Genomic DNA, 27,620 nt, shown 5'->3' on the forward strand with positions numbered 1-27,620 from the left:
TGTAAAATCTGTCTTAAAAAAAATGGTAAGCTAGGTAGCACAGCTCTCTGAGTTCAAATTTGGCCTTGGACACTTAATAATTACCTAGCTGTGTGACCTTGGGCAAGTCACCCTTGAAGAGAAAAAACAAACAAATTGGAAACCTTCCCCACCCCCCCTAAATTCTAGATTAAAATCTGGTTTTAAACAAGATACTTTGCAAGGCTACAGATATAACAATTATAAAAAGTAGGAATCTGCGCTTATCAAGTTGTAGATACATAACTATGGAATTCAGGCCAATGACAAACTCATTGCACATATTTTAAAATTTTTCAAATAAAATATTTCAATAATATTCAACTAAATCTCAATATAAAATAATTTTGATTTATATGATTGTACACATATAACCTATATCAGATTATTTGCTACCTAGCCACCCCAAAAGTCATTTTATGTGCAAGTCAAGCATTTATCAGAATATTGTCTAAACAGTAAAGTTTGAGAAATTCTAACCTGTGTTCCTAATTCCATGGCAACTGGCACTAAAATTAAATAAATTCTAATTTCTACATTGAAACAATATTACACATTGCAAGTCTGAATTTTCTTATATTTTACTATCTGTGTTCTAACCTTTATTTCCATAGGTATACCCATCACTTTTTCTTCCATTTTCTAGGAAACTGCCTCTAGTGACAAAGGAAAAGGGGGGGACCAGAAGTTCTATTAGACATCTAGTCTCACAGAACATTCAATATTCCACATGCATAGTCCTCTATTTCTGCAAAAAAAAAAGAGGGAAGGAGAAATGCATTTTCTCCTTATTGTGTGTGGTTTTCCTATTTCTCCTTATTCCATTCTGCATTAAGTTCATATTAAATCTTTCCATCCTCTGAATTCTTATCATTTCTTACAATTAAATATATTCAATTTAAATACATACAATAAATAAATAAATTATATTCATATGATCTTGGAAAAAATCATTTAACTCCCCTGGATCTGTAGTTAACAAGGAATATTTGGACTAAGTATAATGAAGTCCCTTCCAACTCAGATCTATGTTCCAAAGATTCTATGTTCTTCACTTAAATTTGTAGTTCTTTGCTACTACTAAATATTTCAGTGCATATATATATGTATATATATACAGGCACCTTTCAGTCTTTGCTGTCTTTTAGGTAGTTAATCATAGAATCTCTTGGTAGATGGATATTTAGATTTTTTTAAGTCATTTTCTTTGCATAATTTGAAACTGGTCTGAATTCTACTAAGTACAATTTGCATAAAATGAAACAATACCAATCTTAATCCTTCAAGCAAATAAACAAGATGCAAATCATTTTTTAAATCTTTTAACAAAATTATATTAATATATATATAACTTTTCCCAAATTCCTTCCTGTCCATCACCCTACGTATATACTGCCCAATCAATCGTCAAATCTTACTGTTTCTTGTTTCTTTATTCTCACAAAGCCACAGGCTTTCATCACTTTTTTAACTAGACTTGTATCAGACAGAGCTTTCTGGTCTGACTCACCATTTCAATCCATATTCCACAAAACTAAAGCCATTTTCATCAAGTGAAATCTGTCGTGTTACTCTAGAATCAAATATAAATTCTTGTTTAACTTTTTTAAAGACCCTCCTAACCAAGCCCTAATTTAATTATTTCCAGCCTCACTCCCCTTGTCTGTTCTGCAACTTACCCAAAATGAACCTTCACTCTTATCTGCCACCCATGACACCCCATCCCATCCATCCCATCTCTATACCTTTACAGTTGATTGTCTTCCACATCTAAACTCTTTCAAGTCCCAGTTATAGCACCATTTTGTACCCTGAATTTTTTCCTGATCCCTTCAACTGCTACTTCTCTTTGAAAGCTACCACATATTTAAGGGTTTTTTTTATTTATTGGGCAAAAATACTTAAACTTGTTGCTCCCTTTTGGAATGTAAGCTCTTTGTAAGGAGAGTTCATTCCTTATACTTGTATCCCAGTATCTGGCATGAGAGAAGGCATATGGCAAGTGCTTAATAAACACTTGTAAACTAATAAGCTCCTCTTCTTTTTGGCATTTGGATAACAAAATTCTATAGATATACAACAGAATCACAGATTAAAAGGAATTTTCTCTTAAATTCCCAAGAAAATATAAAATTCCTATATTGTCCTTAAATCTTGACAACCCAGAAAAATAAAAGGGCAGTAAAATCAGAACAAATCACTAGCAAGCAGGATAACAATATCAGGATTATATTGTCATCTGATAATTTTTTAAAAAACCTATTATTTAAGAAAATGGTAGCAACAAAGGCATTAACATTCAACAAAATAGAAGACTAAGAAAAAAAAATCTCACCAAGAAAAACTTGAAGACTCTCCTAGAATCACCAGAAAGTCATCAAAAGTATGATCCTGGAAATCAGGTGTTCCATGTCTGACATCCAACATCCTTCTCTACTAACTTCGTCTGACAAGAAGAATGACTTATCCAAATACTTAAATTACTCACATGCAAAAGAGGCATAACATACTTAACTTCAAAAAATGCCTCAAACAATTAAAACTATCTCATACTTTACAGATTAAAAGGCAACAAGCTATTTATAATTATGAAACAACAGGAAAAAAGGAAGGAAGGAATTTGGAAACTCTGAAGAATCATTAACAATTTAACTACAGAATGGTTGAAGGAAGTCAGCAACAACAAATGTACCAGGCTATCCAGAGTTCTCAAACCAACTAAGATCCTAATTTTAAACTAAACAAAGCCATGCACCTCCATTATTCCCCTAAATATAGTTATTTTACATATTTGGCAAGAATTCAGATTCAGTCAAGTCCCCTTTCCTCAAGTTCCAATAACCAATTGCAATCTGGACCATTCAATTGGTACTATCAAACTAAAAGAACACCACTGACATGAACATGACATGTTCAAGTCTGTTTTATTCAATAAATATAAACCAATAGCTACAATAATTCATCGACTAAATTTAAGTGCGTTTTGAATGAAACCAAGTCAATCTCTGCACATTTCAAGACTATTTTTCCATCCTGCTCTAGTATGAATTCTGTGCTGACCTCTTAGATATGATTATATTAGCAGATTTCTCACTAGACTATAAATGTCTCCCCGATTCATTTAATAGTTTCAAATTTGCAGTTATCTTCCAAAGGGCCCAGTTCACTCATTTCCCCTTCAATTACCCTCTCTGACTGCCTGTTCCCAATGAAACTTGGTGGCATGTCACAGTATTGGAATATAACTTCTGTTACCTGCTGTTTCAAAGGAAGTGATAAGGCTAAGAGATAAGCAGGTACAGCAACGGTTTATCAAGACGATATTCACTTGTGTGGAAATCCACAAAGGACAGAAAGACAAGTATTTATGTAAGGCTCAGTAGGAAAGATTACTTGGAAAATTTTGGTAAGTTACTGACAAGATACTTAAAATGGAAATTTTTCTAAAATCTGGGCATCTATTTTAGAGCTCCTTAGAGAAAAGGAGGATTATTAGATCTGATGTATATAGAGCTGATGGACTTATTTCAGAGTTCAGAAATAGGATAAAGCAGAATCACATAGCTTGAGATTCTAATAGAGAAGTTGGATCAAGAGGAATGGGAGGCTCCGAAAAGCAAAAGTACAATGCCACAATTGATTCTAATGATGAAGGGAGGCAGGCATAAAAAAAAGAGTGATCTTCAAAATAAGTGAAAATAAGTGAAATTAAACTGAAAACTGTCCCAAAAAGTAGTGAAACAGATAGTTGGGCTATAAGTGACTAGCCTAGTCATTTTTCCAGTCTTTGATGCCACAGAAAGGAAAAAAGCATTACAATGTTGCATTCAGGAACTACTGAAAAATTTTTAAAGGGTCTCCAATAAATTGAAAGAATCCTTACATGGAGAATTCATTTTTTAAAATGAACATTAGAGGCAAAACTATCAAGGTTTAGGTAATTATTAAGTGTCTCAGGCTGCATTTGAACTCAGGTTCTGACTCCAAGGCTGGTGCTCTGCATCACCTAGCTGTCCCCCAATAGTCTCCACTCTTAACCACATCATGTAAACATGTGCTTAATTAAGCCTTCTTCCCTTTATGACTGACACCCACTGGAGTTTACCCATTCCTAAGGGGCTAGATCATATTAAACTTATTTCATACAATATTTGTGACAGTCCCACAAAGGTCCTTTAACAAGGATGATTTTAAATCAGACTGAGGGGACAAATCCTAAAGAAAGAGCATACTCAAGGTTAAAGAGCAGCATAAACTAACATCATCTCTGCATGGTATGCTCTTGGACATTTGATCCTCACAATAGTCATTATTCCTATTTAATAGATGGAAAAAATTAAGTCTCATGGATGTTAAATGCCTTGTTTAATCAAGATCACACAGCTAGTAATGGGGCAGAGCTGAAACTAGAATTCAGTCTAGTTTGGTAGTCTTTTACACTATATCACTCCTATTTAACAAGAATAACAACTTCATTTCAATGCTCTCTAGTTGTAGCTTGAAGATTTTAAGGGAATGTATGTATTGCCAGTCAACCTCTTCCCCAAGTCTCTGACTGAAAAGTACAAAAATCTTGACTACCTCTTTTATGACACAACAGCAGAGATTGTGGTAACGCATATTAACCGTCTTACCACCAACTGTATGGATACCACCTCCCCAGCACAGTAACATTCTGTTTTGGGAATGGGATTCCCACAGCATCGAGAGCCTGAGCCTCCTCCACCTAGCCAGGCAACTGCAGCCTTCCAAGCAAATGGCAGCCAGATTAGTCAATTTCTTCTTTTCAGACAGACTGTCTCAAAGCGTCCTTTCTACCCCAGGGAGGGTTGAAAGCTCAAGTTTCTGGATGGACTGGGATATGTTCTGGGATAGTTACTACTAACCTGATTTATCAGTTTTTACCATTTGTTTTGTTTTATCCTTCTTTTCCCTCTCATATTTCCCCCTCCCTTTTTCTTCTGATTTCTCTTTCATGCCATGATGAACATGGAAATATGTTTAACACAGTCTAATAATAGTATTAAACTGCTCTTTTTTTTGGGGGGGGGGGAGGAAGGGAGGGAGGGAAAAAAACGTGAGACTCAAAACCTTACCAAAAAAAAAGACTGCTGAAAAACTCTTTGTATGTAATTGGAAAATTAATTAATTAGAAGAAAAAAGAGTCAGAAAAAGGTCTCTTCCCAAAGTGACTATTTTGAAATCATTAGTCTTGCCTTAAACATTTAAACAGAAAGATGAGATGATGCCAGGACACATTACTGTATACATGCACTGTTTTTCAAAAATAAGATGTGTAAAAGGGGATTAGTTTTCACTTCTGGAATCTGCTTCTTATAAAGAGTATGGGGAAGCCATAAATAAAAAAAGTTTATTACAGTATGAGTTAACAAACCTGCAACAACCTCTTCTGAGGTTATGCATAGAACTGATTAGTCCATATATGCTAGTAAGAGCAAAAGAAAATAAGAGCCTGAGCCAAATTAAGGAGATGTAATCAAAAGTGAAGACTCACATAAGAGGATTAGGTACTTAGGGTAGGCTGTAACCTCTGTAGCACCCAGGGACTTGCCTTCTGGGACAGAGAAAGAAAAATCCTTTTGTGCTTCAAGAATGTGTCTACATTGGCCTCAGATTAAAGAGGACAGGAGTTCAAATCCAGCCTCAGACACTTGCCTCTAACTAGCTGTGTGACCACGGACAAGTCACTCAAGTTGATTGTCTCACATCCAGGGCCATCTCCAGTCATTCTGATTCTTATCTGGCCACTCCAGATGGCTCTGGAGAAAAAAGTGAGTCTGGTGATTCCCTCACTCAGGTCCAATTCATGTGACTGTCATGGCATCACCTCCCTGAATCATGGTTATCTTTGAAAATGAAGGACAAGGGGCAGCTAGGTGGTGCAGTGGATAGAGCACCAGTCCTGGAGTCAGGAGTACCTGAGTTCAGATCTGGCCTCAGACACTTAATAATTACCCTAGCTGTGTGGCCTTGGGCAAGCCACTTAAGCCCACTTACCTTGCAAAAAAAAAAAAAAAAATGAAGGACAAACATTACAAGAATTTAAATAAAAACTTTTCCTAGCCTCACCAGTGACTCCATGCAGTTTGTGCTAAGTGGTAAGGCATTTGTTTTTTACAGAAGAGAAGCAGGTGGGGGCGGCTAGGTGGCGCAGTGGACAAAGCACCAGCCCTGGAGTCAGGAGTACCTGGGTTCAAATCCAGCCTCAGACACTTAATAATTACCTAGCTGTGTGGCCTTGGGCAAGCCACTTAACCCCATTTGCCTTGCAAAAAAACAAAACAAAATGAAAAAGAAGAGAAGCATGTAAATTTTGGTATTGGAAAATTTTTTCATACTCTAAGTTTTATTAAGTTTTTAGTTAATAATGCAGTCACAATTATAAATATTACTTATTAGAATGTGTTTAATGAGATGATAGCCATATACTAGAGATCCCTCATTTCTACATTTTATTGGTTAAATTTTATCTTTAGTTCAGCAAATTTTTCAATTCCTCAAAAAAACAAAACAAATGCACATGACTATTTCCATTTAAAAAATAACAAAGGCTCAAAATTAAATCAATTTTCAAGTGGAATCAAGGGGAAAAGTATGCCTGAGTTAATAAAAGCCATTTTTTCACCTAATACTGCCTTAAATGATTATTTAATATGTCAAAAGAAATCAGGAAAAATTAATGCTTGTCTCACTTTTCATCCAAAAATTATTTATATGCTAGAAATCAATCCTCCCATCTCCAATAATGAATGACTACACCACATTACAATCACTTTAAAAAGTTAGCCAAAGTGAAGACTCAAATTGGAACAGCCCAAATTCCAGAATGATGTCCTCATCATCAACAAACATCAAATAAGAGCTAAGTCCTTAGAGTACAGAAACAAAAACAACCAAAGAACTTATACTCTTTAGCCATTAGCTAATGACTAAGAGGAAGAGGAAAAGGGAGATTGGGATAGATACTTCCTCAAAAGATCACTATGAGTGAAGTGTTTATATATATTCTAAGAGTCAGAGACAAGAATTCATTCCAAGTATGAGGGACAGTGTATGCAAAGACAGTAAGGAAATACGGTAATAAAACATGTAGGTTACTTTGTGACAAAAAAAATGAAATTCAAGAGTACATGACTAAGATACATTTGTATTGGGAAAGGTATGTGGGGTGGAGCAAGGGATGGAGAGGGAAACATGCCCATTGAGAGAATTTGTTTTGCTTTACTATATTTGTTATTTTTCTTTTTTATTTAATGAGGATGAAACCATGGCAGAGAAAAGGCAGACTGTTTTGTTTAATTTGTTTAATCAAAAAGAAAAAGCATAGTAGGTAAGACTCATTTGGCTAGAATATAAAGTCTGTTAAGGGGAATAGTGTAAAATAAAAGCCTGGAAATATGAAATAGAGCCAGATTGTGAAGAGCTTTAAATATCAGAGTGTGTAATTTATCCTAAAACAAGAGTTCTTGATCTGGGATGTGTGAACTTAACTTTATTTTAATAAAATGGATTTTCTTTATAAACCTATGTAATTGGTGCATTTAAAACATTAATATGGAAAGGGGTCCATAGCCTTTACCACATTGTCAAAGAGGTCCATGACACAAAAAAATAAAAACCATTTAAGAGGGAGACTAGAGGCAATCACTTGACCTTTTTAAGCAGGAATGACAATAGACCTATGCTACTGCAACTGTATAGAAAACAGATTAGAGAGGGGAGCTATTTGAAGCAAGAAGTTCAATCAAGGGTTATCACAGGTCTGGGACTCCTGGGAAGTCCTCAGAGACTTACCAAGTGGGTGACTCCCCAATCTTATCATGTGGCATCAAGAATCATGATAATCCACAGCATCCACGATAGGAACTGCTAAACTAACTGGACAATATGCTAAAGACTTAAGAATTAAAGAACAAGAATAAGAAATAAAGAATATTTCGTGCCCTTCATAGGCTTGCCAGTAGGCAAGCTAGAGTAGCACAGAAAAAGCAATAGCACGTACTAAGAACCAAGAGTGGGGCAAATATTATATAGCAAATGCACAATGAATGACTTAATTAAATAGGGAATAATACCTGAGAAAAGGCTTAAAATTTCAACTAGTTATATGACCATGAAGAGATCATTGAACTTTTCTCTACCTCAATATCCTTATCAGTATAATGGGATTATGCATCTTATGTAGCCCTAAAATGATACAGAAATGAGTTATTATGAATAACTCATACTAAGAATGGGAAAAGGACATTACAAAGAGTGAAGAATTAACAAAGGTAGGGAAGAGTAAATGTACATTTGTATATTCCAGAAACAATGGAGTATATCACTTTAGAATAGAGGACTGGTGTGGCAACAGAAAGAAAGTAAACGTCAGATCATGGAATGATGGAATTTTTTTAGGCTTTATGATAAACAACCATGCAACTTCAAAAGTTTCTTAAGCAAGAGTATAAAGCTATATATAGCTGAGGAAAATTGCAATAATAAAAAAACAAGTGAAAAACAACTTAATAACATCATAGCTCCTCATGCCTGAATACTGAAGGAGTTGAAAGATAGGAAAAAATTCCAGGTTTCAGTTCTTTCTCCTCAAACCCCTCACAGATTTGTCTTCTTTTGGCCCTAATGCAGATTATAAGTGGGAAGAAAAGGTTGTAATTGTGGATGTGATGCATGAGCATTTCCTGTATTGGGTTTTTTTTTGGGGGGGGTGAGTCTAGGTCTCCATATAGTCCATTTTCCAGACTAGAAGTAAAGCAGTCAACTTGACTGTGGACTGGCAAGGAAGATCTGGCTTACTCTTTCTAAGACAGGTCTGGTGGCCCTACTCTTCTTTGGGTCCAAGACTGCAAATCCTAATAAGCTTTACTTCTACTGAAGCTCAGAACTGTGGATGGTGCTACAGTGATCCATAATGCCTAAATGTCATTCTCAGTAGTGACTTACACCATCACACCCAGACTGTTCATTACTTCCTAAAGAAATCCTGAAAATTATCAATAAAATTTTAACTTGGGTCTTCACATAGACAACTAGAACACAAAAAAAAATTCTGCAATAATTGTATAAGTAAAAATGAATTTCTAAGAGACTAAAACAAGCAAGAAAAGAGTAAATATATACTATAAACTGAATGCTGTAGGTAGTACATTGTTGCAAAAACAAAATAGAATGTGTACTCATTATAAAGTCTCAGGAAAACACCAAAAACAAAAAAAGAAACAAAAATAACCAGCCTCAGAATCAGGATGATTTGTTTTAGGATTCTCTGAATATAACACTAGGTTATATAGAGTGACCTTAGGGAAGTCATATATAACCTCCCAGTGTTCCAGTCAAAAGGACCTTCCAATCCTGAAATCACAGCACATGAATGCTGAAAGACACAGGACAAAGGGGCGACTAGGGAATGAAATGGAGGCATCCAGGAATAAGTGAGTTGTGAGGTTTTAAGGTTTTTTTTAATCATCAGTTGTTATTGTGCATTGATTTTGAGGAGGTATGACAGTGACAAGGAGGGAAGAAAATAAGGCATCCCAGATTTGTACAAAGGTAATTGTCAAAGTCAAGGCCGTAGCTAGCCTAAGGAGGCTGCAGTGATGCTATATTCTGTTATGATGCCAGAGTCGTCTTCAATTCTTCCCTCTTTTATCCCTCAAATGCAATTTTTGTATCATAAGAATTAACAAGTTTCATAAAAAGACATCTTTTATACAGTCTGATGAAGAGAAAAGCGGACAGTTTATACAATAATATTAACACAAAGGAAAATAATTTTGAAAGATTAGAACTCTTATCAATGCAATGATAACCCAAAAGACAGAAGATAATCATACCACTGGTCCCATAACTGAACTTAAGACCACAGGAAGACATTTACAGACATGACTAATGTGGGAATTTGTTTGCTGAAAGGTTTTATTTTGTTTTGCTTTATATTTTCTCAATGCAATTTTTCTATTTGGGGGAGGGGGAGTACAAATTACAAATCCTTATAAACAGAAAAAAGTTATTAAGGAAGGAAACAGTGAAAGGCTTCATATAGTAGTTCCATCCCTCAGTACATTTTCCATTCAGCAACTAAAGGGATTTTCTTAAAATGCAAATGCAATCATGTCAGCCCATCTACTCAAAATCCAGTGGCTTCCCATTGCCTCAAGAAGCTAAGTACAAAATGCTGCTTGGCATCCAAAGCCTAATGTCATCTAGCTCCCATCTTCCTTTCCAGTCTTCTCACACCTCTCACTCCCTAACATATTCTTTAGTCCAATGACAGTAACTCCTGGATGTTTAGAAAACAAAGCAGTCCTTTCTTGGCTCCAGAATTTTCTTCTGGTTGTTCCCCATGCCTGAAACACTGTCCCCTCCCCTCTGTTGAGAATATTACTAAACTCCTTGGCTTCCTTTAAGTTCCAATTAAAATCTCATCTTCTACTGAAAGCCTGTACTTTCTATATATTTACTTATTCTTAATATATTTATTTACCTGTTGTCTCCCTCATTAGATAGTAGGATCCTTGAGGACAAGGATCATCTTCAGCACTTAAAACATTTACTGAATGATTTTATGAGGTGGAAATGAAGAACAGTACATTTTAGGCATGGGGGAACAGACAGTGCTAGAGCTGGGAGTTGGGCAATGAAGTGACTATCCAGTGTGAGAAAAGGACTGTCTAGCTAGTTTAGGACAGCAGAGTATAAAAACTAACGTTCAATAATATATAATAGTTGATATAAAGTTGGGAGGGACTTTAAAAGCTAAATGAGTTTCTCTTTTATTTGTCACTAGAGTCACTAGAACAAAGAAGGGGAGTCATATCACCAGATCATAGTACTTGATAAAAATAATTTTGGCAGCAATGTACTGGATTAACTGGAGAGATGGAGAAAGATTTAAGGCAAGAGATTGCAATAATCCAGGTAAGAAGTGACTGAATGGTTCATTTTTTTAGTAAAATTCTCAGCTGAGAAAGGGTGGGAAGGCTGAAGAAGAAAAGGTTTAGAAGTTTCTATGGGAAGAGAGAAGAGGGAAAAAATTAAAGGGCTGCCTTCCTACAATGAAAACTAATTTGAAACTGGGTAGTGTGCATTTAGAATGAACCTAGTCAGCAAGACAGTGATTTTCTCCAACTCTCTCTGTTCAACAGCACATGAATAGGAGTGGAAGAGTCAGACAGTGAGAGTAATCTAGAGCTGAAGTTTAGCAAGAGCTAAGTAGCAGTAAGACTAGAGGTTAAGGCATCTGACAGAAAAAGATAATATGGAGTTAACTGCCTAACCACAGGATTCTGACTTGAAAGGAAGCAAAGTGATGTTAGAACAGGACTAATGGTCTGAAAAAGGACTGAGGAATGGAGAATTTAGAGGCCTTCAAAAGGGTAAAAAGTTTTAAAGGACTGAAGCACTGGTAGAGATAAAATGACAGGAGGTTACAGTCAGAGAAAAGATAATTAAGTGGAACACTTGGCATACTGATATGAACCAATGTGACCATCAAGTGATTTGATTTTTTCTTTATTAGTTTTTGTTACAAGAAAAAAATTCCTTGGAAGTAGAGGCTGAAAAAAACAGAAAACATTTTAAGATACCAAGAGAGCTGTCATACTTAGCCAAGTCATGTATAACCTCTATATATTACTGTCAAACAATTCTGTTCCTTTCCTAAAGCTGCAGAACAGAGAGAAAAAAATGCTAATTTGTACCTTTCCCTTAACTCTCTAGGTCTTCCCTCAAACCTCAAAAAGAAAAAGAACTTAAAATAGTTTTATGCAGCTGGCCAGTTACCTACATTGTCTAATCTTCTACAATGCAAATAACATTTCTGTCATAAACATGTCTCATAAGTATACAAGAATATACTTTCATTATAGGTATGAATTCATATTTTTAAATCTTAAAATTATTTTAAAATTAGCCATAATAAAAGTTTAATAATAATAAAGTTTTCACAGGTGTTTTGGGTTTTTAAATTTTTTTTGGCCAGGCAATATGACCAGAAAGGATAATGATCAATGTTGGAAGGGTTGTGGGAAATCTGGGACACTATTACACAGCTGGTGGATCTGTGAACCTTTCTGGAGTGAAATTTTTAACTACATCCAAAGGGCAACAAAAATGAGCATACCCTTTGACCCAGCAATACCACTACTGGGCCTATACCCTGAAGAGATGATGAAAAAGGGCAAAAACATCATTTGTACAAAAATATTTATAGCAGCCCTGTTTGTGGTGGCAAAGAATTGGAAATCAAGTAAATGTACTTCAATTGGGGAATGGCTTAGCAAACTATGGTATATGTATGTCATGGAACACTACTGTTCTATTAGAAACCAGGAGGGATGGGATTTCAGGGAAGACTGGAGGGATTTGCATGAACTGATGCTGAGTGAGATGAGCAGAACCAGAAAAACACTGTAAACCCTAACAGCAACATAGGGGTGATGTTCAACCTTGAAGGACTCGCTCATTCCATCAGTGCAACAATCGGTGCCATCTGTAACCAGATAAAGAGCCATGGAGTTTGAACAAAGTTCAAGGACTATTCCCTTTAATTTAGGAATAAAAACAGAAATCTTATTGTCTAATCTTGTTATCTCTAAAATTTTTGTCTCTTCCTTAAGATTTCTCTCTCATCACACTCAATTTGGATCAATGTACAACACAGAAACAAAGTAAAGACCGACAGATTGCTTTCGGGGAGGGGGGTGAGGGAAGTAACACTGGGGGCAAAATTGCAAGATCTTTAATAAAAAAATGTCAAAAAAATTTTTTTTTTTGCCAGGGCAAGATAGCTATTGGAATGAGATTAATGGCCCTTTTATCCCCTCAAAGTTACCTACCTCTGAAAAGTTAACAAACTGACTGCTGAAGGTTAGGGAGATAGAAAGTCCATAAGATCTTAGCTTATAATCATAAAGTCATCTAATTTTTTTTATCTTGAGATGCAGAGTAACTTTTGTAAAGACAAATTGAGTCATAGAAAGGTTGTCTAAATCCCCTTAAAAAGAAAGTTAGGAGGGGCAGCTAGGTGGTGCAGTGGATAAAGCACCAGCACTGGAGTCAGGAGTACCTGAATTCAAATGCTGCCTCAGACACTTAATAATTACCTAGCTGTGTGGCCTTGGGCAAGCCACTTAAGACTTAAAGTTAAAATTAAAGGAACATAATTTTAATTTTACCTGGTGAAGACATATAAAATAGCAGAAGAAAAAAAGCCTGATAAGAGACATTTGGGGGTATTTTAAAAAACCTCAAAAATTCAAATGCATACAATAGTAACTTAATATTGTTGTATATTAAAATGTTGTAATTTTACTAATCAGCACTAAATCAAGTATACAAGGTTACAAATCAATCCCTAATTGATAAATGGTCAAAGGATATAAACAAATAGGTAGTTTTCAGATGAAGAAATTGAAGCTATTTATAATCAAATCACATTAAAAAAATGCTCCAAATCATTATTGATTAGAGAAATGCAAATTAAAACAGCTAAGTGAAAGAACCATTTTACCACTATCTGAGAGGATGTGGGAAAATTAAAACATTACCACACAGGTGGAGTTGTAAACTGAACCAGCCACTATGGAGAACAATCTGTAACTATGCCCAAAGGGCAATAAAACTATTAATACCCTTTGATTCTGCAATATCAATACTAGGTCTATACCCCAAAGAAACAATAAAAAACAAGAAGTTTCATGTTAAAAATATCTACAACACTGGGTGGAGCCAAGATGGTGGCATGAGAACAGACTTTCCTAGGAGCTCTCTCCAAAATATTTCAAAAACCTTATGACTCTAAATTTTCAAGAGAAAGAACCCACAGAAAGATCCAGTGAGGCAATTCTCCAGCCCAAGGTAACCTGAAAGTTCATGAGGAGACTGTTCCACAGGGTTTGGTGGGGCAGCAGGGCAGCTAGGCTCATCCTGCTGGGGGCAAAGGAGCTCCAGCCTTCTGGGAACACCCCACGGGGCGCCTGGGTCCTTGGGAGCACCAGTTCCTGGCAGTAGAAGCAGTTTCCTGACCTGCCAACCCAGGGAACACCACGCACAACTTGGAAAATCAGCAGGGAAACATCTGCCAGAGTGAGTGGAAGCCAGCATGACCCTAAGCTCTGCTGCCAATCATCAATGCAGCCCAGATCCCAGGAAATGGAAGCAGGCCCACAGAGCCATCCAGCAGGGAACCATCCAGCAGCTGCTTCCAGAGGGCTCAGCCCATGGAAGGTAAGGGAGTGGGGGGAGACTATCAAAGTCTTTCCTCTGTCCCTGGGGCAGGACTCTGCTTTGTCCACATTCAGACCCTGTTCGCACTCAGGGGCCCCACCATTGCCATAGAGCAGAGACCCTCCTTACAGCTCCAGGGCTGAGGGGTGTGCTTGTGGTCATCCACAGGCCAAGGCACAGGCCAGGAGAGCAATAAGAACCTCTTATAAGACCTTGAAGGAACTGAGATCCTAGCAGGGGTGACCCAATAATACTCAAAAGCTCAGGAACCATCCCCAAACCAGGGCACAGGAAATGAGTAAACAGAAAAAAAGGAACCTAACCAAAGACAATTACTTTGTTCCCATGGAGATCAAACACTCAGAAAATGACAAAGTCCAAGCTTCTGTATCCAAATCCTCCAAGTAATTTATGAGTTGGGTTCAGGCTATGACAGAGCCCAAAATATTTTAAAAATTCATTAAAGGAAGTAGAGGAAAAATTGGCAAGAGAAATGAGATACAGGAAAAACATAAAGACCAAGTCAGCAGTTTGGTAAAGGAGATCCAAAAAAAATGCTGAAGAAAATAACATGTGGCAGCTAGGTGGCGTAGTGGATAAAGCACCGGCCTTGGAGTCAGGAGTACCTGGGTTCAAATCCAGTCTCAGACACTTAATTACCTAGCTGTGTGGCCTTGGGCAAGCCTACCTTGCAAAAACCTAAAAAAATAAATAACATGATGGGGCAGCTAAGTGGCTCACTGGATAAGCACCAGCCCTACAGTCAGGAGTACCTGGGTTCAAATCTGGTCTCAGACACTTAACCCCATTTGCCTTGCAAAAAACCTAAAAAAAAAAAGAAAGAAAAAAGAAAGAAAGAAAATAACATGTTAAAAACCAGTTTAGGTCAATTGGAAAAAGCAGTCCAAAAAGTTAATGAGAAGAGTGCCTTAAAAAAGCATAATTGGCCAGGTGGAAACGGAGATAAATTTCTCTGAAGAAAACAACTCCTTCAAATGTAGAATGGAGCTAAAAAAAAACCAATGACTCTGTGAGGAATTAATAAATAATCACACAATACCAAAAAGATGAAAAACTAGGAGAAAAATGTGAAATACCTCACTGAAAAAGCAAATCATCTGAAAAACAGATCCAGGAGAGACTATCTAAAAATTATTGGGCAGGGGCGGCTAGGTGGCATAGTGGATAAAGCACCAGCCTTGGAGTCAGGAGTACCTGGGTTCAAATCCGGTCTCAGACACTTATTAATTACCTAGCTGTGTGGCCTTGGGCAAGCCACTTAACCCCATTTGTATTTTTAGTTGTTTTTTTTTTGCAAGGCAAACTAAAAATTATTGGGCTACAAGATGAGCAGGACCAGAAGAATGCTGTACACCAGGGACAATTTGGGGGTATCTGTGATAGAGAATACCATCTGTATCCGAAGAAGGAATTGCGGAGTTTGAACAAAGACCAAAGACCTTAATTATACCTTAATTTTTTAAAAAGGGTATCTTATTATGTAATTTTGCTATCTTTTATATTTTATTTTTTCCTTAAGGATATGATTTCTCTCAACACTTCCAATTTTGATCACCGTATAGCATGGAAACAATGTAAAGCCTATCAGACTACTTTCTGTGGGGGGATGGGGGAGCGAGACTGGGGGAAAAATTGTTATTGAGCTACCTGAAATTCATGATCAGGAAAAGAGCCTTGACTTCATTTTTTAAAGAACTTCTACAGGAAAATTGCCCTTATTATCCCAGAAGCAGAGGGAAAAACAGAAATGGAGAGAATCCGCCAATCTTCCCCAGAAAGAGATCCAAAAAAAATAATCCCCAGAAATATTACAGCCAAGTTCCAGAACTCCCAAGTCAAAGAGAAAATATTAAAAAACAAAATAATTCAAATATTTTGGAGCTACATTCAGGATTACACAGGATTTAGTAGCATCCACATTAAGGGTTCATAGGGCTTGGAATATATTCCGGAAAGCAAAAGAGCTTGGAATGCAACTGAGAAATCAACTACCCAGCAAAATTGAACATCCACTTTCAGGGGAAATGATGGACTTTCAATGAAACAGGGGAATTTCAAATGTTCCTGATGAAACAGCCAGAGCTGAACAGAAAGTTTCATCTTCAAGTACAGGACTCTGGTGAAGCATAGAGAGGGTGGAGGAGAAAGGAATTATGATGGTTTTAATGATGATGGAACTGCATGTATTCCTGCATGGGAAGAGATACTGATAATACTCATATGAACCTTATCATTTATTAGAGCAGTTAAGGAGGAACTCTTATAGATGAGGCACAGGAGAGAGCTGAATGTGATGGTATTATTTTTATTATGATGATGATGATATATTTTTAAAATGGAGTCAATGGGTGAAAAGGAAATAAACTGGGGAAAGAAGGAAAGGAGAGGCAGAACAGACTAAGATATTTCATGTAAAAGAGTCAAGAAATAGCTTTTGCAATGTTATGGAAGGGGGAAAGGTGAGGGGGGAATAAGAGAGCCTTCATTCTCATCGGAAATGACTCAGAAAGGAAACAACATACATACTTAATAAGGCATAGAAATCTAGAAGTAGGTGGCACAGTGGATAAAGCACTGGCCTTGGAGTCAGGGGTACCTGGGTTCAAATCCGGTCTCAGACACTTAATAAATTATCTGGCTGTGTGGCCTTGGGCAAGCCACTTAACCCCATTTGCCTTGCAAAAACCTAAAAAAAGAGAGAAAGAGAGAGAGAGAGAGAGAGAGAGAGAGAAATCTAGAAGTAAAAGGAGAGAAGGGATGGGAAGAAAAGGGAAAGGTAGGTGTGATAGAGGAGAGGGTGAATCATGGAGGAGAGTAATCAAATATAACATTTTCTTTTTTACTTTTTGCAAGGTGGTGCGATTGGGTGGCCCAGGACCATGGGGCCAGGCGGGTGCTGGGCCTCTGCAGGCTTGGGGCTCCTTGGCCCCAGGGCCAGTGTTCTGTAAGCTGCACCACTTGGCTGCCCCACAGCAAATTTTTGAAGAGGGACAGAGTGAAAGGAAAAAGAAAATATAATAGATATGTTAAACACAATTATACAAGAGCAACTTTTACCAGATAATTCACTAACATGGGGAAGAGGGAGGAAAGGGAAGGGGTAGAAAAATATGGAACTCATAAATTTGCAGATGTTGAAAATCACCTTTGCATGTATAATTGAAAAAATAAAATTTCAATTTTTTAACTAATTAGTGACAGCACAATGAATGGCATAACAAAACTGTTTTAAGAGAAAAAATATATCAACGTTTGTAAAGTTTAAGAGACTGCTCCATCAAGTAGGAAAATTCAGTTATAATTTCCACTAAGTTTTTAACACATTAATATTTCAATATGTTGAAAGATTTTTTAAAGGTTAATTTACTTTGATCAATGTGCAAAAAATGAAATATCATTTAGGGAAAAAAGGTCCACCCCACTCCTATAACCATTAACAGACTGTTACAATCTATATTGTACAATTCAAAATATTATCATATCTACAATTTCAATTTCTTAAGCATTTAAGAATAAGATTCTCCCCCCTTTGAGGGGGAGAAACTTCATTTTCATAAGTCTAAACTGAACAAATCACCTCATCCCTATGAATGACTATAGTTACACTGAAAAATAGTCTTCCTTAGGCATTATCTCTTTCACTAACATCCTATTTTTATGCCATCTCCTCAAAGAGGTGAACTTGGTCCTCTTAAAGACTAAAAGAGAGGACAAACTCTGGCAGGTCCTATACTAAGTTGAAAAAACTAAGATGTGTAGAGTACCAAATATCTCTTTCAAGAACTTACTCAGCTAAATCAAAGGCAGCCACTATTAGGTCAAAAATTGCCCTAGGCCACAACCCTGCTGAGGACTATGGCCTTCCTAAATAGAACTTCCCCAGTAAAGAACTTAGGGATTCCTTTCTTTATATACTTTAGTATTAAACAAGGCAAACAGAGGTGTCACAAAGTTGAATTGCTAGAAGTACTCACAGAAATGAAATGATGGATTATTCAAATACTATCCATCACTTTATACAATAAACATTGCTGAAAAGTAGTATATAAATTGAATGATTTGTTCCTGTGTACCAATGTACAAGAGAACTTGTTATTTGAATATAAATATGAACCCATATGAATCCTTTTATGAAACAAACTATTCCCAATTTATCTCGGGTATATCTGGATTCTAACATCTCAGACATGTCATTAGAAGATCAGGCAACACAATGCAAATAACATTCTAAAAACATGGCTTGAGAAAGCAGAAAATAACATTATTATTAAAGAAAATGTTTCTAGCTCAAATAATGATGATTGAGGGGAGTTTGAAGCTTTTTAAAAAAAAAAAGACATCTCATTAGCTCCCATGGATTTTATTCTTTATGCTGATTATTAAATCTACTACTCCTACCCCAACCTTCAGATTCACAACCTAGGATTCATTCTGGATTTCTATCACCCATACCCAAGATGTTGCCAAGATCTACAGCTAACACCTTTCAAACATCTCTGGAACATAACCCCCTTCTCTCCTCTGATATTGTCACCACTCTAGTGCAGATAAGGACCTTAAAACGTCATTTGCCTTGATTACAGCAGTAGGTGGAACTGCCTACCTGTTTCAACTCTCTCCATACTCCAGTTCATTTTCTATTCACTAACTTAGTGATCTTCCTAAAATCCAAGTCCAAACATGTCACCCCACCTACTCAATAAACTCCAGTGCTTTCTTGCCTCCAGGAGTAAAATACTCTGCCCTCTCCTACCTTTCCAAGCCTCTCACACTTCACGCCCCCTTATGTCAGTCCATTGACACTGACCTGGCTGTTCCTGGAACAAGACACTTTGTACCTCTTGGTTTCCAGAATTCTTCTGTCCTCCATTCCTGCCTGGAATGTCCTTTCCTCCACTCCAAAATAGTGATCTCCTTTGGGTTCATGTCCCAAATAAAATTCCCAACTCCCACAGAAAGCCTTCCCTAAATCCTATTAATTCCAGAGTCTTCTCTCTAATTATATTGCCTATTTATCCTGTATAACTAGTTTTGCATATAAAGCATTTGTTTGGATGTTTTCTCCTTTAGACTAAGTTTCTTGACAGTTTTTTGCCTCATTTATCTCTAGTACATGGCAGTATCTGGCTCATGTTCAATAAATGTTCAATGAATTAAATTGGGTACCACTTCCAAGATACAAAGGCAAAATCAAAAACTGTCTCTAGCTAACCTCAAAGAGCTAGCTCTACCCTACCCCTATCCCCAAAAGCTGCACAAAGTATAAACAAACACAAGTGCAGAAGGATTAATGCAATGTAGCAAGAATTGAGGGTCTCAGGGGAGAGGTCAAATAGCAGGAAAGGCCTCCTAGTCGATGTGGCTCTAGAGCTGAACTTAGTAGTACACTTGATACTAACAGAATTTCATTTATATCATATCATATGCTATGATACACATTGGAGAGGAGGGGCAGTTAGATCGTGGAGTAGATAGAGCACTGGGCCTATAGTTAAGAGGCCAAGATTAAATACAGCCTCAGATACTTGTTACCTTGGATAAGTCACTTTAACCCTACTGCTGGGGGGTGGGGTAGAGAAATTAATTAAAAAATGGAGAGAAAAAGGGAATTGAAAAGTTCCCTGCCTCAACTCTATCTTTCGCTCAAAAAAAAAACAACTATCTATTGAGCTCTGAAGTGAACTTAGTGATCACTAAGTCCAAGGGTTCTTAACCAGGAACAAACAAATTCCTAAAAGGGGTCCAAGGATAGATTTCAGGAGGTCTATAAACTTACCTGGAGAAAAAAAAATTATTTTAATTTTCACTAACCTCTAACTGAAAAAGTCAAAGATCAATTAACCGAAAAACCAAAGAATTAGATTTCATGCCTTACAGTTAAGTAAACTGTGGTAATGAGAGATTGAGTATAACTTGCCCAGTCACAAAGAAAGCAAGTAACAGAACCACCAATCAAATCCAGGTATCATGACTATAAATTCAATTTTCCTGACATCAATTCTTCTCAAAGCTTCCATCACTTTGTACCTGATTAAAAAATGGCAACAAAGTATATTTGAAGATCATCAGAAGATGGCCAGATCATTTTAGACTAACTTCTTCCCACCCTCCACCCCAAGAAAGTATTAATAAAACTTTGTGCCATAACAGATGATCAAAATTTCAAGGTAAAGAAGTATTTTAAAAACATTAGAATGGGGGGGGGGGGGTGGCTAGGTAGCGCAGTGGATAGAGCACCGGCCCTTGGAGTAAGGAGTACCTGAGTTAAAATCTGGCCTCAGCCACTTAATAGTAACCTAGTTGTGTGGTCTTGGGCAAACCACTTAACCCCATTGCCCTGAAAAAACCTAAAAAAGAGAAAAAAATTAGAATACATTATCAATTGCAAAGGATCTCAGAAATTACTAAGGAAAAACTCTGAGCAATAAGTCCTCTAGAAGACTCCAAATAATTGGTCCAGTCTCAGATGGGAGGGGGAAGGAACTCTTACTTCTCAGTCACTTTTAATTGCTGCTAAGCATGTTTCATAATGTTGAGCAAAACTATATCTTTTCAAATTCCCTACCTCAGCTCCTACACCTCTCCTAAATCCCATAACCTTCACAAATACTCCTTCCTTTTATAGTTCTACTTCTGGAATCCTGGCTCAGTCTCCCTTCTTGCAGGCTAATAACTCAATTCATCTTCTTAGATGTATTGTTCCTCCAACATGTACTGGAAAAGGAGAAAGAATAGACACACTCCTTACTCCTCACTGCCATTTCTAGGCCCCTCCCTGCCACTGCCACTCAACCTGCTTAATATTTCTTAATATGGTCCATCTAAATCCTTGAAAGTCACCTACAGGGCCCCTGGGTCATTCTCTCTTTTTTCTTAAGGGTATTCAAAATACTCACTTCAGTCTTCCTCAATAGCAGGGGTGTCCAACTTACAACAGTGGTGCTAAAATTTGAAGTAGTGTGGGTCGCATTGTATTTAATAATGGGTACTGAATTCTACATGCCTCCTAGGAGACATAAAGTTTGGACAACAGAGCTCTAAATTCTTGATCCCTACTCTAACTGCCTCATCAACGACTATGACCTCTAACTTCATTATATCTCAATCACACCCCTTGACCACAATGTAGTTCAAAATCATTCTACCTTCAAGATCAAGTATTCTGCAATTTCCCATCTCTTCCTCACTGCTTCATACTCATACTGTTCTTGGTCTTCCCTCAAATTCTACCCTACTCTTCTCTGACCTTACCTAAATTCACCTTTAAACCCTTTAGTTCAACTATTTACTGTAGTCTACCTCAAAGTTTTCGCCTCTGGAAGCCACCCAGCAATAGGCTTTCTTTGCCAAAATCCAATTCTGGTTCATTCCTCCACTGTCCATCTTCTCAGCTCCTATTCACATTCCCATTCATCTGTAGTCTTTTTTATTCTTCCATGACTCACTCAAATTCTCTCTATAATAGCTGTTCAAAAGCTTTTTCTTCTCAAGTCTTTCTCATATGCTTCCACTTTTACTGAAAAAGGTATCTTTCTCATGAGTTCCCTCTTCTCTACATCATCCTCCATTTATCCACAAATAACATGATGGCTCTTTTCCTAGTCAAGGTTCACTCTTCTATATGTCCCCTTGAAGTCACTCTGACTCTTCTAGGATACATTTGTCATCTGGGTCTTTCTCATTTATGGTCTTCACCTTCTGCTCTTAAAATACTCCCAAGAGTGATGTTCAACCTTGAAGGACTTGCTCATTCCATCAGTGCAACAATCGGGAACAATTTGGGGCTGTATGTAAAGGGAGAGTGCCATCTGTATCCAGATAAGGAGCTTTAGAGTTTGAACAAAGTGCAAGAACTATTCCCTTTAATTTAGAAAAAAACAAATATCTTATTGTCTGATCTTGTTACCTCTTAGACTTCTCTTCTTTAAAGATATGATTTCTCTCTCATCACACCTAATTTGGATCAAGGTACAACATGGAAACAAAGTAAAGACTGACAGAGTGCTTTCCGTGGGGGGGGGGGGGGGAAGGGAAGCAAGATGGGGGGGAAAATTGTAAAACTCAAATAATATCTTTAATAAAAATAAACTTAAAAACAAAACAAAAAAAATGCTCCCAAGAAAGATATCTACATCTCCTCAATCCAGGTAATGTCCTTTCATTCTCCTCCCTTTACAAAGTAGCCCTAGAAAAATAAATCCATGTCTGTAGTACTCTTTCAATAAAACTTCCCATTTACTTCTCAATTACTTTCATTATTATTTTTCCTCACATCACCACTTGAAGTTCAATAGCCTTTTTTCCTATCCTAAGTCCTTTCTTATAACTTGACTCAAGATCATGATCATGACCCAAACCTCTACCACCCCACCACCACCACCTTCAAAAGGGTGTTTTTCAGTAAAACCTATTTACCATTCATGTTTTGGATGCCTAGATTCTCTTGTTATATGGTATATCACATCATTATTTGCCTGGGTGTCCTGTAGAAATTTGAGATTCAGCATAATTTTTAATAATTATCCTCCCTCAAAAATTTATCCTTCTTTGCACATCATTCTTTGATTAACCATAATCGTCAGATCTTCCTTCTTCCTCAAATTTCCCCTATTCCAATTAGATGATTCTACTTACAAAATATCTCTCAAATCTGTCTGTTTTATCTACTAACAATGCCATAACCCTATTTCAAGCCTTCATCACCCTACCTGGACTATTCCATTAATATCTCTAATTACTCTCCCTGCTTATCTTCCCTCTCTTCAACATATTATCCACATGGCTGCAAAAATTGTCATCCTAAAGCCAGAATGACTGTCATTATCTGTTCAAGAATCTTCAGGGAAAAGCTAGTACCTACAAGTTAAAAGTACAAACTTCTAAGTTTGGTATTTAAAACCCTTCACCAAATGGCTCTAGCCTACCTTTTCAGATTTATTTTATATATCCTGTAAACTAATCTATTTGCCATTTGTGACTCTTGGAATCCCAACTCATGTCTTTGCACAGATTGCACCCCATGCCTAAAACATACTTCCTTCCTAAAGTCTCAATTCAGTTACTTCCTAAGTGGACATCTCTGATTCTCCTACCTACTTATTAATGCTAGTTCCCTCCTCAAATAATATTGAATGTCATTATCTATTTACATATTATATTCCCCTAGTGAAACATACCTGAAGATAAGAGTCTTTAAAAACATACCTTGTACCCAGCAAAGAGCAGAATATGCTTATTGAACTGAATTCTACCCCTTCCTCCTTGTTCTGCCTCTGGGGCTATGGGAGTCTAATTCCTTTTTCCATATTTAATTTTTTACAATACCTTCAAACACTGAAACAGCTATGATGTTTCTCTGAAGTTTTCTATCTTTTTTCCTGGTTTTTTAAAAAAGTTATCTGCATATAACCTTAAAAAAAAATTGAATCCTTATCATCACTAGTCAAAAAAACCTACAGTACAACATAACATCTTTACCAAAAATTGTCAAATACAGTATAGACACTAAATTTCTCAAGCTGTAATAGTGCCCAAAATCCAAATAACAAAAAACTCCTTCCAAGTGTTCCTAAGTGTATTCAATGAATTAACAAAACAATAAATTTCTTTTAAAGTGCCATTAATACATGAAAAAGTCTGCTTATAAAGTCAACTCAATTCAAAGGTTCCAGAGACACTCTAATACTCACAATTAAGGATGAATTTGATATCCTAGAAAGTTTTAGATCCTCCCCTTCTGGCCAATTCCTTGAAAAACAAGACCCTTGGAAGCAAACAGCTTTTTTTCATTCTAAAAGATAACATGACCAGGCATCTATGAGATAGTTGTTATGCATGTAGTTATAGATAGCAAAAAAATCTGAAAGGGAAAGACTGTTTTGTGTGTATTCTTTAACAATCAGTCTCCATGTTAAGAAAACCCTGGACAAATCACTAAACCTCAGTGTTCCAGTGCAACCAAGACCAAGCTGCAGAAAAACTGATATACACCTGTTGAGTAAGTTCCTTTAAACCAATGAAATCACAGGACTAGTTTTTGTGGAAACAAGCAATTCCGGTTGTGTCCATCTCTACCCACAACAATACAATACCCACAACAAAGGCATATTTCTTTAAATATTTTTAAATACCTAAAGTGTTGGTTTGGTTTTTTGTTTGTTTTTTAACTAAGACTTAAATATTATCCTTATTTCCCCATGAAGAAAATTAGATACAAAAATTGTCAAACTGCTCCTCCAAACCCTCTTTTATGGAGACCACAGACCTCCACTATAGGAACATGCATAAAATGAAGATCCAACAATTAGGTAACTTAATTATATATGGAAACAAAAAATACTCACCTGAATAAATATTTCCATTACTTCAAAATAATTTCATTACCATTGGGGGTGGGGAGATTTGGAAAGGAATAAAAAAGAGAGCAGATAAGCAAAACCAGAAGACATCCTAACAGTAACACAGGAGTGGTGATCAACCTTAATGGACTTGCTCATACCAACAGGGCAACAATCAGACACAATTTGGGGATATCTGAGATGGGGAATGCCACCTATAACCTAAGAACTGTGGAGTTTGAGAACAAAGACCAAAGACTATTACCTTTAATTTTTAAAAAATTGTTATCTTATTATGTAATTCTACTACATATCAAATTTTATGTTTCTTCCTTAAGGATATGATTTCTCTCTCATCACATTCAACTTAAAGCAATGTATACCATGGAAACAATGTAAAGTCTAACAAACTGCCTTCTGTGAGGGTGGGGGAGGGAAGCAAGATTGGGGAAAAATTATAAAATTCAAAATAAATATTTCAAAAATATTTTTTTTTAAAAAAGAGGAGAAAGGAGCGGCTAAGTGGCGCAAGGAATAGAGCACCGGCCCTGGAGTCAGGAACCTGGGTTCAAATCTGGATCTGACAATTACCTAGCTGTGTGGCCTTGGGCAAGTCACTTAACCCCATTGCCTAGCCAAAAAAAACCCAACCCCCCCCAAAAAAAAAACCTAGGAAAAAAAGCAATGAGGGATGGAGGGGACTGGTATCACATGTCCCACCTGACAGAGACAGAGTTACAGAACGCACTATCTTGGCATGGGAAGATTAATACCTGTTTCATGTTTGAAATGAATTTGAAGTCAGGTCTAACTATTATTATCAGGCAGCCTTCAACTATTTTTATAAAAGCTCAAATGCCCATTTTCTATAGTAGAATGATGGTCCAGATTAAACCGACAAAAAATAAAACTGTTCTGTCTTCCAATATCCTGTGTGCTTCTCCCTCTCCCTACAGAATCAAGTTGGCTAGAAGTTTCATCTTTCCCCAACCTCTCAACTCCTGCCTCTACCCACCATGTGGTCCATGAAAAAGTGAGGACACAGTTCTATTACTAAAGTGCATGCAGTCCTCAGGAGTTTGGGATTTTTTCACAATGTTTGTGAAAAGCTTCTGAAAGATAAAAAGACGTGTGAGAACTAAAATTAGGGGAAACAAAGGAGTTAAAGAGGAAAACCCTCAAATTCCATTTGCCTTAAAACTTGTCTGATATATGAAAACATTGTTTCGGTTCAGAGGTCTCAGAATTGCGTTAGAAAAAATACAGCAATTTTATGTAGGGTTAACGAACATCATTTAAAAGCGTGATTAAAAAACAAAACCAAACAGCCCTAATAAGTGAAAAATCAATGAAGACCCAATCAATACCGTCCTGAAACCAAAAAAGTCTTACGGTCCATAAGCAGAAATTAGACAACCCCTATCCCAGTTTTTAGAGTCTTTTCTCGAAGTTTCCTTTCTCACCTCCGAAAACAGCATGTTCCCTATTCCTTAGGCAGTTTCGGCAACCAAAGTGTCGTGGATGAATAGGGTCTACCTTTACGGTATTTAGGGGTGGGGGCTGCCTCGACGTCAATCACGAGACAGGTGGGGGAGGCCGGATCCAGTGGGGAGGGGCCGCCCCTCCTCCCCCGCAGCCCGGCGGCCCCAGCACGTGGAGGGGCTCAGGGCGGAGCGCCGCCGGCGGGCGGGCCGGCTCGGGGGGCGCCAACCGCAGCCGCCCCCCGCCCCTCGGCCGGCGCGCAGTCGCGGCTCCCCCAGCCCAAGGCGGCTCCCTCCCGCCGCTAATCTTACTGCGCCACAGCCCGGGGCGCCGCGGCCGGCACAGCCCGCACAGGCGCCCGCGACCTGGGCAGGGGGCTCCGAGGGGCGCGCCCGGGTGGGGGCCGCACCACGTGTCCCACCTGCGCGCTCCGAGCGCACGCTTCCCGCCCCCCCCCCGTCTGGCTCGCGCACCCCACTCTCGACCCCCTCCCGCGCGCGCCTCCTCTCCCCCTGACGCGCGCCCCGAAAACACCAACCGCCCGCGGTCGTGGCCGTGCTCCGGCCGGGCGGCGCCCCCCCAGCCTCCGCCTCCGGCGCCCCGTCCCCAGAAGCGAGCCAGAGCAGCGGGTCCTCGGGGCTGGAGCGGACCGGGGAGCCCGGGAGGCCCAGGCAGGGCAGCCGAGCGCCGCGCCTGCCTCGGGGCTCACCTTCTGCCGCGGGCTGCGCCTCCGGCCGCCCCGTCCCGGCTGCTCCGTGGTCTCCTCGCCGCCGCCTCTCCCCCGCGCTACCCCTTCTACTCGCGTCGCCATGAGGTGACGGCAGCAGCCAAACAAGCGGTGAGAGGGGGGGGCCGCGGGAACCACGCAGCGGCGCTCGCCCCGCCCCCGCGCCGCGGCGGCCAATCGCGGCGCCCCGCGGCGCCCCACGTGACCGGAGGAGGGGCCCTCCCGGGGCGGGAGCGCCGCGGAGTTGGGACGGCTGGGTCGGGACGGAGGGGAATGGGGGAGGGCGAGCTGCGCATCGGCCCGTGGAGCCCCTGTCAGGAACCGGAAGACTCGGAGGGCCGCCCGAGGCCCGGGAGTCTGCGCTCAGTGCTGCGCTGGAGGGCGGCGGAGACCACAAATCCCAGCGTGCAGCGCGGCTGCCGCCCCCAATGACAAGGGAGTCCAGCCTCGAGGGCTCGCCGCTGGGCGGCTGCGCGGCATGCTGGGAAGTTCTGGGCTTGCGAGCTGCACCTGATAAATGCCCAATTCCTGAGGAGGAAGTTGCCCGTTTCCCGGGGGAGGGAGTTGGGGACCCCATCCGGAGGCTGCGGAGGCTGAACAGAGAGAAATGACAACCAGTACATTTTAGGGGCTTTTGCTTTGACTCTAGAAAAAGATTTTGGAAAAAAAAAGTTGCTCCAGACCAAATTTTTTTTTTTAAATCATTTTTACAAAATGCTTTGCGTAGCTTATGTCAGCCGATTGGAAAGCATGGTACTGCTGGAGGGCTACTGGGGTGCTAGAAT

The 27,620-nt window shown here is 38.7% G+C and overlaps 1 protein-coding gene across 2 annotated transcripts in view; it reads right to left on the reverse strand.

Moving 5' to 3' along the window:
• TXLNG (taxilin gamma) overlaps window positions 1-27,079 on the reverse strand; it is a 45,391-nt gene extending 18,312 nt beyond the window's left edge. Inside the window, exon 1 of one of the 2 annotated variants that reach the window (XM_074192360.1) lies at window positions 26,818-27,079. In XM_074192360.1, coding sequence (XP_074048461.1) covers window positions 26,818-26,919 — 102 coding nt within the window. In that variant the 5' untranslated portion in view covers window positions 26,920-27,079. Of the gene's footprint in view, window positions 1-26,089; window positions 26,280-26,817 lie in introns of those variants that run through there. The other variant, XM_074192361.1, reaches the window with a different exon arrangement.
• Between the last annotated feature and the right edge of the window lie 541 nt (window positions 27,080-27,620).

This window comes from Macrotis lagotis, chromosome 6 (assembly GCF_037893015.1).
Source record: "Macrotis lagotis isolate mMagLag1 chromosome 6, bilby.v1.9.chrom.fasta, whole genome shotgun sequence".
Taxonomy (NCBI): Eukaryota; Metazoa; Chordata; class Mammalia; order Peramelemorphia; family Peramelidae; genus Macrotis; species Macrotis lagotis.